At 35.2% G+C, this 12,011-nt stretch overlaps 1 protein-coding gene across 5 annotated transcripts in view; it reads right to left on the bottom strand.

Annotated features, from left to right (window-relative positions):
- ATF2 (activating transcription factor 2) overlaps positions 1-12,011 on the bottom strand; it is a 47,126-nt gene that overhangs the window by 5,728 nt on the left and 29,387 nt on the right. For all 5 annotated transcript variants that reach the window (XM_018071750.2, XM_018071755.2, XM_018071754.2 and 2 more), the window contains 3 exons: positions 11,464-11,613; positions 9,340-9,546; positions 3,563-3,668 (listed from right to left, as the gene is read on the bottom strand). In XM_018071750.2, the coding sequence (XP_017927239.1) occupies positions 3,563-3,668; positions 9,340-9,546; positions 11,464-11,613 (463 nt within the window). The remainder of the gene's footprint in view (positions 1-3,562; positions 3,669-9,339; positions 9,547-11,463; positions 11,614-12,011) is intronic.

The following is a 12,011-nucleotide window of genomic DNA, read 5'->3' as shown; positions in this document are numbered from 1 at the left end:
GCTAACAATGTAAAAAAAACCGCCAAGGCATTTTAGCTTTTTTCATGGCTCCCCCAGCTTTGCCTCAAATCAAGGAAAATACACAGTCCAAATTAGAAATTAATCTACAGAAATAACGTTTGCTGTATATTAGAAAGTTGAAAATTTACAGAGCTACATCACTTGACCTTTCCTCAAGGCCAGATAGTTCCTAGACAGGCTGTGTCATGACAGGCGAGCCATTTTGGAAATGGAATGCAACATGGACTAGATGAGCTATAGAAAAGAATTAAAAAACAACAAAAAAGCAGAGATTTTTGAGGATGCACTAAAAAGTACTCTTTTAGAGTACTCAAACTATTTGCTTCTTAGCACTGCTTACCAACAGCTTTCATTCAGGTAAAGCAAACAAAGAAGGATTTCAGTCTTCAGAAGAAAAAACCCACCAAAACCAAAATGAGAGTGAGTACACAAGCACTGACATGTGATTCTGAACTCCTTCAGTCCCCTGATAGTCACTAGAAAGGAAGCCTCATGGTAATTCTTATTAGGCCTTTCAAGGACTATAGAGGGACTTAAGCCTAGTAATGCTCATTTCCAGTGAGCTGGCCTTTGTGAATGTCCCCTGCAGTCACTGAAGAGCTGTTGCTTATCCAGAACAGGCTGCAGGAGTGTAGTGGTTTGAGAGGTTCAAATCATTCCAGTCCTGAAACTGGTTAGTCACCTTCTGCCATTTCTTTAAAACTAACTACAGAAAGAGCACAAACCCTCTCATTTAACATCACCTACACTGCAGCCTCTATTTATCTTCATTTATATTCCGTTTAGAACAAATGCTCTCAAATATTATGATGTCCTTGTCAAAAATATGAAAAAATACCTAAAAATCCTCTTACTTTCTTTTTTTTTTTAAAACTTTGATTTTCACAATACATTTGCTTTTCACAAGTTTTCCCCTTTCTCCTACTACAAGTCCAGAAAAATCCTGAGAAAGTATAGGGTGTACTGCAGAAGACTTCTAGAAACTATCTAGTATGGAAAAGATAACATGAAAAATAAATGAACAGCATCTGGATTTCTTCTATACACAGCACTTTCCCTGCCACAGCTTAAGATACATTTGGAACCAACAGCATCCTTCACTGGGAAATAAAAAAATTTAAGCTGGCTGAAAACTCAAACATTGCAACAGAAATTCATCCATACTGACTCAAAGTGCAATAATGATTTTTCTGGTTTCTCTGTCCTGATGACACCCTCTTTTGAAGTAGGAATAAGACTTTAAATAAAGAAAATATGATCCCAAGAACAATCTTAAAAGAAAGAGGTACCTGCAGTTTTGTGCTTTTCATTTGGCTTGTGAAAAAATTGCCCGGAAAATTGAAAAGATCTTAAAAGGTATGCAAAATCAAGTGCCAAAATACCCTGAAGTGTGATAGATTATTTGTGCCTATTTAAATGCATAAAAATAACATGAAAACCATAAAATTGTGGACTTAGCTGTTAAAACAGCTGTGGTCTACATGGCCTAAACTATCATTTTTTCAGCAGTGCACAATACTCAGCACTGCAGGAGTTCTGTAAGCTGAGGTCTTCAATTCTTCCACAGAAACAAGACTATTAAACCACTCACTACATTTTTGAAGCAATTCAACTTTGATTACTTGATGAATATAATATGTTTATTTATAGGAACACCATTTTCATGAACATATTGACTGAAACAATGTTTTCCTCTCATAAATTGTACTGTGGGTATGTCACTTAGCCAACATGCCTTCCTAACATTCACACAGAGATAATGTGACAAAATCCTTTCAGAGGGATGGCATTACAACTATCATTCATGTTAAATTTTTACTTTCAAGAGACTTTTCAAGAAAGTAAGTGAGCTACACTTCCAATCTCCTTGCTAACTATTATTTTTTTCTAAAATTTGCTTTTGCCACTAATTAGTATTTTAGGTCTAATTCATTTTGCATTCTTCAGTAAATCAGAAGCATTATAGTCCTTTTCTGAGGGCAGAAAACCAGCATTCCTAAAGAGGCCATTTGCTAACTCTTCAACAAAGAAATCCTTACCATGTAACCAGTTTGTCAATTTATGACTTACGATTAAATATTTTTCATGGCAATTCAGGAACATGCACCCTCAAACCCATCAAAATTTAAGAAACCTACAGGGTTTTTTTGTTTGGTTTTGGTTTTTTTAAAAACCTTGCATGCATAATGCTATCTCCCTAGTAGCTTCCCTATGAAATTATCTTGTTCTGTCAGACGGGAGCTATAATGGCCTCATCCCTGCAGCAATCATTGTTAATATAAATCCCAAACATATTTCTATACTGTTCCAATTTACTCCAAGATGCTATTTTCTGTCTTGTCAAAATGACTGGAGATCAAAGGACCAAGATTTATAAGCTCAAAACTGACAAAATCAGTATTCTAAATATATATGGCAATACAGAGTTGCTAAATCTCCTGAATCTTTTAAATTAAAAAATATTGCCCATTCTGATGAAATTGCTTACAATGACTACAAGTAAAGATGGTGGCCATTAAGTTTTATCGCAAGCACCTGAGGATCTGTTTGCATGCAATACAAAATGTTCCTTTATTCTCCTGAATTACTGACACTGGCAAATTAAAATGAAGTGGCTACATATGGCAGAAACAATCTTCACATTTACAAATATCTTGAAATATCACTAAATCATAAAAACGAAAGCTGTGGGTTATATATTATGAATGTTGCCTAATGCATTCCCAGCTCAGTTATTTGTAACAAATTTGTGTACAATGGACAAAATTGGCCATTTATTCTACAGCAGCAGCAGCTGGTTCTGGCACTGTGTATCACAGCCAAAAAGGAAGTTACAAGTCAGGAAAGCATAATTAACCTTTAAAATGCTGGAAGGATGAAAAACCAAAAGAACAATTTAAGGTGAAAATACGAATTAGAAAAAAACTGGTACTGAAAGTCTCAGTATTCCCGTCAATATTAGAACTCCTTTTAAAAACACCCTGTTTATAGAACAGCAGTCACTTAATGTGGAAATCAGAACAATCTAGAAGACATAGTACAGTAGGAGCCATGAACCTGCATCTGATTATTTTAATGGCTTGACTGATCCTGGATGTTGTGGTAAATGAGGACAGCTGTTATAGTACCTCTACTGAAATCTCATTATGATGAAGGAAAAAAACCCACAAGGACCTTTCACTGTACTAAGCTAAGATAATGTATAAAAGATGGTTTATCATGTGCTCTTAATACTTTAATTATATTTTCCAAAGCAGGTGTAGTAACCGATAGTCCTTAAATGCTAATTATCATATGCATTTATTAAGCCAACATAAAACCTTCAACGTTATGCAACAATTCAATTTCGACTTAAAAATACATTTCTAAATATCACATATTAATTTCTGTCTTCCAATAACCTTTGAGATTAAAAAAAAAATCTTTAATGTAATATATGTAATATTAGAACTGCACTTCTCAATTTTAATGCTCATTCAGTTCACTTTGGCAGTATTTCATTGATGCAGCCTCAGGCTATAGGTAATGGAACATTACTCACTATGATAGCCAGATTTCTTCTGCATGGCAGTTACAGGGCAATCTTTATGAGCCAGAAGAAGCTGTTTCAGCTGTGCTACTTCATTTCTCAGCAGGGTGACTTCGTTCTAAAGGAGAAGAAAGTTATATACTTTACCAGGCTCAAACTACACACGTTTTGAAGGTAAGCATTAAGTTTTATAGGATTTTCAGTTGTTCATTTAGGGGTAGCTAAAATACAAGAAGTTTCCATTTGGCATATACTACAAAAATGTATGCATTTCTTTTATCTCAGAGAATGTAAATATTAGCTGAAACTTGGCTAACTTTATTATTTTCTACAACTAGGAAATGCTTTTTTGAAAAAAAATACAACGTATGTTTTTCAGTTTGCAGATGCAGAGTTTACATATAGTTTCATTCACATGATCCAGCTACTGAGAGGCTCTTCTGGAAGGTTTTGTGATGAATTCTAATCAGAGCAAACCTACATTTAGCTACACACATCTTAACAGATGTCACAGCCAACATTAAGAAAAGGGAAAAAAATATAAAATAAAATCCAAAAAGCCAATGCAGAATAATTTTTTAGTGACTATATTTATACTTGGACTTCAAAAAAGAAAATCTCACGTAATGGAAAATAATTTAGCAAATATTTGCTGATCTCCAGACCGATTTTTTCCTTTGGCAGCCATACATAAATAAATGTGTTGTACGAAGGAATCATTGATAATAATGACAAAATCCTGAGATGTCTGCTTATGCCACTAAAGTGTAGTGCGACCTAGGAGACAGCAAAATCTAGTGACTGGGTTCAGACTGTGCCTTTCCACTCCTGGGTGACCTTGAGCAAGGTCATTTTACTGCTTTGTGCTTCACTTTCCCCATTTGTAAAATGGAAGACAGCAACACTTACCTTCCCTGTAAAGCAGTTTGGTGTCTGTAGATGAGAAGTGCTACATAACTGCATTACATGTGACAATCTAAATTAGGAATGGTATGGCATTTTGATAGAACCATTTTCACTTTAAATAGTAGAAAAATATTATTAATCAAGTTATCTGTAATGCTTTGTGATCCCCATATCTTGACACAATATGTGTTTTTCATGGGTTACTGTATTTTAAATATAAATCCTTTCCACTGACACTTGAAGTTACTTCAAGTATAAGAACCTTTGCACATTAGCATAATATACCACACACGTGACATAATTGTTTGGTAAAAGCTTATGTTTATGCATTTAGGAGCAAGTTAAAATAAAAGCAAATACAGGAAAACTGGATTGCAACTAAAATTATCTGGAAAAATAAACCACAAGAAAGTCAACTTATTTACTTGTAAGCTAGAAATAAGGCAATGCAGTCAGAAATGAGATGAATTACAAGTAAAACAATTCCAAAGAAAAACAATTTTTTCAGAACAGAACTTACTAGGTTTAATTACGCTAAGTAACTAAAATAGCAGATTGTTAAAATCTCTTCTTTGTATTCTCTCCCTCCATTTAGAAGACAACAAATTTCTAGCCTTTATCCTTACAAAATCCTGTTAAACTATTAAGGACTCCTTTTCTATTTAGTCATTTCACTGTGTAAAATATCTCTTTTAGAAACTTTATATTAAAAGCAAAAGCTGAGAGATGCCAAAAATCTGATTTCACAAACATTTTTAACAAAAGAAAAATGTGACTGCAAACAAAAAAGGTTGTAACTAAAGAAACCAAACCAAAAGCCCCAAAATTCTCTACCAGCTGGCATTACGCATCCTGAAACCTTAGGCTGTTAAGAAAGGCCTCCAGCTCTCAGTCTCCCTTTAGTTCACCATGTTACTTACTGAGGAGACACAAACCTGGATGCAAGCAGGGAGCTGCACAGAACTGAAATAGCTGGGGGGAAGAAAAAGCCTGTATTGATGTAGTTTAGAGACAACTTCTTGATAATCTACAGAAGTAGCAACATCCAAGACTATGAAATATACTTCTGTTTAGTTCAAAGGAACTTTGGCAAAAGAAGTGATCAAATCAGGAAAAGGCTTCCAGAAATTTTCTATCTCGTCTTTCACATTTTAAGGAGGAATTTTATACAGAAAAAGCACATTTAAGTATGAAGTTGCAGTTTATCTGTGTAAGTAAAATAATGTCTATGAAAAATTTTACAAGTTTATAGATTAATGTCAGCTGTATTAAAAATATTAAGAATGCTGCTAGCAAAAATACAAAGAGCAAATATATTATCTTGCATTAAAGCAGACTTGAAAAATTGGAACAGCATTCCCATATAAAAGAAAAGGTTGAGGTAATCTCAATAACACTGCTAGCTGTGTATTCCATAATATGAACACTTGTGCCAAGAATGCTATATGCAATGCACAAATCACTGCTAAACTAGAACTGAGTTATGTTTGCTAGACAAGTGGGACATGGAATGTCACAGAAAGGCAATCTATGGTTGCCATTTATATGGCACCACTTCTAACTGGTCAAGAGGGGCTGTTGAAACCAATTCCTATACACGTTGTAGTTACTTATCTTGTATGTGACAATGGAAAGTCTTTTTCATCTTGTTCGAAACACATTAACGTTAACGTGTGGTGGTCATTTAACATGTGGTTAACCTGTTGAAAACAGGCTAACAAGCAACACATGGAATAAACACTTAAACAGTTGGTATGAAGAAAGATTATTTCAAGTTTTCATACTAGAAAGGTCCTCCTCTTTAATGAGTCTTTGAATCAAGTGTAGGCATCAACATTTCTTTAAATAAGCATGAAATACACCACACATGCTGTCTAGAAGAATTTGTACGTTCCCACATTTCAAAATGTGCTAACTTTAAAAAGCAGGTTTCTGGAGGAAAGCATATTGACTTTTACCTGCACTCCATCTTTCAAAAGATGCTCTCCCTTTTATATTCTTATGAAGATATACCACACAGTGTACAACACGTTCTTCCATATCGGCCTCTTTCTCCTTGCATCCAAAATGCATATGTAGTGGTGGAACCAGATTAACCCTTACTCAGCAAGGTGTGGGACAGTATTTGTGATATATATTTACCAGAATTACCATCAGAGGCAGGTAGATGTGACTTCTGGGGATAGGGGATTGTCTGTGGCTGAGTTAAACAACGCTCTTGCTGCTTCTTTTTGGACAACTTCCTATATGGGAAAGGATCTTTACTCACGGGCATACTTTCACAATTCAGCCTTCCTAAAGCAGCTTCTGCAGCATCAGTACAAGCCATCACTTGATTGCTGCTCATTGAGAACCCACAGTGAAACTGTGAGGAAGACAGCCTATTCTTCTTCTAATACTGTGTCCTCTAAGATTCTTAAAGCAACAGGGACCAAACACAGTCCATATAATGCACTTTGGCATCTGATCCTGCAATACTGCTGAGTGGCCGCTGTGGACACACCGTCAATACCTTCTTAATACATTATACAGCACCCCATACCCTGCAGGATTGTGCAAGGCATACAAGCTAAACCAGGTGATGAACAAAATTTAAGATTAATAAACCACTCAACACATTAGTAGAACACTCAGTCAACAAAAATCAAACAGTAAATAAACTTTAAATGGTTGGAAGCATGAAATATTTACATAGCAGAGCCTAAAATAAAAACAGCCTGCCTAACCTATGTATGTTACTAGCGTGATGTAATTGATGGAAATTTTCCCTTAAGCAAAAATTTGAAAAATACTGCTTAAAAAGGAAATTACCTTCAAACATTTAAAAGAACTTGGCAGACGTTGATCTACAGAACAAAATACATACGTCAACTAAGTAAACCTCTTCAAAATCCATATGTACTGTTAGCAAGCTTTCAGCCTTAAAAACCTTCCCATTGACATCAGAAGCTTTAACACAGACATTACAAGAATGCTACTGTGTTGAAAGGAGTCAGAATTGTTACATGAAGCAATGCAGTGCAGTCATTTCGGTAGGAACCTGCTTTTGGAAATGCGACGTCTTGGTAAATTCGGCTGAGCAGGCCACTTAGATATTAAACAAAATATGAACTACTAACCCAAACACTCAGTCTATAAAACTGCACTAAGGCAAAATTCCAAACTTATTAAATTTTCTATTAAATATAAAGTAAGTAATCATGGGTCATAACTGCCCACTGTGCTGATCAGCTGTGTTAGCCTGTCAAGTGAAGAATTATTATGGAAATACAGGATTGATTAATGTTTTCACATAAAGTACAATTTAATTATTTCTCTGACATTCAATTTTCTTTACAAGTCATTCTGTTCTTTACAGTTAACAGTTTTGCTTTGGTTAGATCATAAGAAAACCTTCCTTGAATTCACTATTACTGAGTTAACTCTTGGAAGCCTTTTGGTACTTAGGTAATTTTTTGTTATAAAAATTGGTACATATAAGTGATAAGTTCACGTGATACAAAATATTACTTTCACTAAAAAACTGAACTATGGCCAATTTTTTTCATTCTCCTTCACTTGTTTCTTAGATTACTTAAGCTATAGTGCTACGTATAATTTTGTAATTATTGGATTTAACTGAGGATTGTGACTGCATTAAAGGAACAGTCTAAAAACTGTGAACAGATATGAGAACATATATTTGCAAGAAATTTAACTAATGCTGGTGCAGTGTCATGATTCTTGGAACACAGGAAACCATTTCATGTTGTGTGCTTAGGGAGGAATTTTTTTACATTTTAGGGTCTGGGATGCTGAGTATTTTTAAAGACATGAAGATGACTCATACACTGTAATTTTGATTACATGATAAAAAGTAATCTCAACATTCCCTACTTTCTTGTTAGTAAAACTATGATGTTTTCTTTACCAAACAGCATGTAAGAGGAGCTCCCATAGGAAAGAGAAGATATGTGAATTTGACTCAGTGGACAGCTCGGATGAAGAAAAAGAAGTGAAAGTTTAACATATGAAAATACATTTCACTACATTTTCTAAATGAATGCTTCATTTAGGAAATGACATAATTTTTCCTTTCAGGAATTTTCAAAATGAAGCTTTTAGACTTTTTATTTTGAAAACAATACTTTGTGCCAATTCTTCTGTGCTGCTGGAAAACATTAGGAAAGTATGCTTTAACATTTAAGAGTAGTTTAAATAAAAGGGTCATGGATTGTTCTGTAGGAGAAAAAGTGTGCCCACGCGACAACCTTCCAAGATTGACAACCTCAGATGAGGTGGAAAAATGAGTAGTAGCATACACTAGCCTGCCCTCTTACAGCATACTTCCATCTCTATAGGATTTATGCACACTGGGAGGGCAGTGTGGTGAAATTTGCACTGCCACTGCCTGTGTTGTACCTGTTCTGTGGACAAAAGAGGCCTTCAGTTTCCAGTGATGTCAATCTGGCACCTTTCACGAGCACTACATTCACTTTAAAGGAAAAAAAGTGAAGTTTAAAAGAACCACAGGAAATAAACTGAAAACTTATTTAAATAACTCAGGTTGTGAAACAAATTAAGAGCAAGATGTGTTCAAGTAAGACTATTACATTGCTAATAAGCCTTTACTCCAACACATCTTGTCATCTTTGTTTAGTATCATAGTCTGAAAGTTATTTAAAATGGAACACAGGATAAAAGGGTATGATCCTAAAGTTCACACGTTGTGAAACAGGAGTATACTCTTATACTCTAATTTTACTGCTATATGCAATTAGTGCTGAATTTTCAAGTCTGATCTGAGCCATAGTTACAAAATCATTTCTATTTCAGATTTCATGCAAAGTTTTAAGTTCCATTGAGAAAACTTAACTCATTTTGACTTGAAATAAAAAGTATACCTGTAACTGGCCATTTAGTGAGCTCAGGTCCTCGGCTTTTTTCTCCAATGACTGCACCCAGACTTTCCGTTTCTGTCGGCACCTGGAAGCAGCAGCCCGGTTTCTCTCCAGAAACTTTCTCCTTTTCTCATCAGGGTCTTCATTGGCAGCTCTTCTTCGCCGACCACCTGTATTTGGTGTTTGTGGCGTAGGCTGAGCTGGTGATGCCTGAAAACAGTAGAAAGTATTAATTAAGTTATCAGTATAATACCTCTCATGACTTAACCTACAGCATTGGTATAAACAGTCATCACATCTTGAGAAAAGCATTCAGCACATTTCTAAATACATTTCTTCTATGGAAAGTTATGTCCATTTAACTCTACAGCTATGGTTGTAAAACTTCTACCGTATTTACACTCCTGATCATGTTACATTAACATATTACGCCCAAAACAGCTTTCAAATTACATTTAGTAGGAAATACATTTTCTATTTTTGACTCTTCTAAAATACTCTTCCCACAAACCTCGTCACAACTCAATTACTTAAGCCCACCACACAGAAGCTGTTTGACAAATGCTGCCAGTGCCAAGACTCACTGATCCCTGAATCTCCAGATAGCAATTTCCTACTTGTTGATGTGTTCCCCATCACTGAATACCAATTTCCCTTAATCCACCCGCATATTATGACAGGATCAAAAAATTTCAATACTTTAAATTATACATTATGCTCATTTCACAGCTGTATACAGAACCTAAACAAAGATTTAACGAAACAAAGATTTAACGAAACAAAGATTTAACGAAACAAAGATTTAACGAAACAAAGATTTAACGAAACAAAGATTTAACGATAAGAATATAATGGATCTTAAAATCCTTTAATGAGATAAGATAGACAGAACATAACTGTCTACATGACATATTCACAGGTGCACCTGCGCATTCAGTCTAGCACAGTAAGAAAGTTTTTCTTTTTAAATTAAAAACCCCAAATATGTATCGGTTGGCATATCAATTTGGCATAAATTCTAGACAGCTAATAATAAAAAAATCTAGGAACTCAAATCTGCCTTTTAAGAATGAAACACTTGCAATTTTTTATTAATACTAATTGTGAAATAACCATAAAATAATCAAACAGCAAGATTTCCACCTTGAAAATTCTGCCATGTGATATTACAAAAATATTCTTTTAAAAACTGAAGGAAGTATGGGGAACAGCAGCCATAAAAAGGAAATCATTTTATGATGGGTCATCCTTTTCCTTCTTTTGTTCCAAATATATTTCTTTTGATACATTATCTGACTTTACTGGCCAGTCTAAGAATGTGAGGCTTTCACTGCAGATACAGGTCCTTCTGGTTCTGGATCCAGTGTGTGACTTTTATAAAATCAGTATTATGCTACAAATTCTGAAAATAACTCTTAGAGATTTTTTAAAGCATTCTGAAAACACATTTCAACTGTTTTTTTTTAGACATAAACCAGCTGCAATCCTCCAGGATTCACCCAGGGAAGTCTGTCTTTCCTCCAGCAGCAATCCCACTTCCAGTCTGACTCAGAGGTCTTGCCTTTTACTCCCCTGTTCTCATCTAACATCCCAAAAGCACAGCACACTATACCTAAAATCAGAGCCCCTCTTTCAGAACCTGAGATGACACAGTACACTTAATCATAGAGCTGAAACTCTTCATGTGCCAGCCCAGAAAGGATCTTTCAAATAAATTAACAAAGCTGATACCTGATGGAATTTAAAAATTTCTAAGAGCATTTAAACATACAACATGTGCAACAGAAATACAAAATAAACCCCCTTTTTTTCCCCCGTATATATATTGACCAGCTGTACAAATTTCAGCTACCACAGAATCTCTTGTTAATGAACCCCAGAAAGCAGGACTTAGTCCTAAATTTAAGAAGATAGATAATATTTATTTTGAAATGATCGTCTTGGATAACAGATTTTAGAAGCATTTAAGAACATGTAAGAACTGTAAACACTTTACTGCTACAGAACTACTGACTCCAAGAGGAGTACATTAACATCTATTTCACAAATCAAGAGTAAAGAAAAAATATATTTATTTGCAAAATAAAGAGAGGGCGTAAGAAGTACATGTCCACTCTGTTGCCATACCGGTGTTTCAGTTGTTGAAGTTGCAGGCTGTTGTAGTGACTGTGGTCGTGGTTCCTCTGACTGAGTCCTAACCAACCCACTCGGATGTCCCTTGGCAGTATCTCCATTTGTTACCTGAGGGTGCTGCTGGGTCAAGGCTGCTTTCAATCTCTGAAAGCAGAAAAAAAAGAAGAGGGGGAAAAAAAAGAAATATTCTATCATGCTAACTTAAGCAAATAATTTTTTATACTAGTAGTTACTTCCATTTCGGAAACAAGAGTTCCACCTCTTAAACAGTTGTTTCTTTTTATAGGCTTTCAACAGTGATCTAGGCATATACCTACTAATAGGTAACAATTTTTGGCAAGCATGACAATAGCAATAAGGCTTACATAGGATCCCAGAAAGAAGGGGATTGTAAGCTGTATGGAGAAGTAAAGAGAAAGCCTCCTTCTTGATGAACTGTGCCCAAAAGTAGATTTCTGGAAGGTCATTAACAAACACTTGCTGAGACTGGTAGCGCACAAAGGTGTGCTACCACAGTAGTTACATGTGTAACCACCACACAT

The sequence above is a fragment of the Manacus vitellinus genome, unplaced genomic scaffold (genome assembly GCF_001715985.3).
Source record: "Manacus vitellinus isolate BGI_N305 unplaced genomic scaffold, ASM171598v3 scaffold_20_pilon, whole genome shotgun sequence".
NCBI lineage: Eukaryota > Metazoa > Chordata > Aves > Passeriformes > Pipridae > Manacus > Manacus vitellinus.
This window is presented reverse-complemented; position numbering and strand designations above follow the sequence as displayed.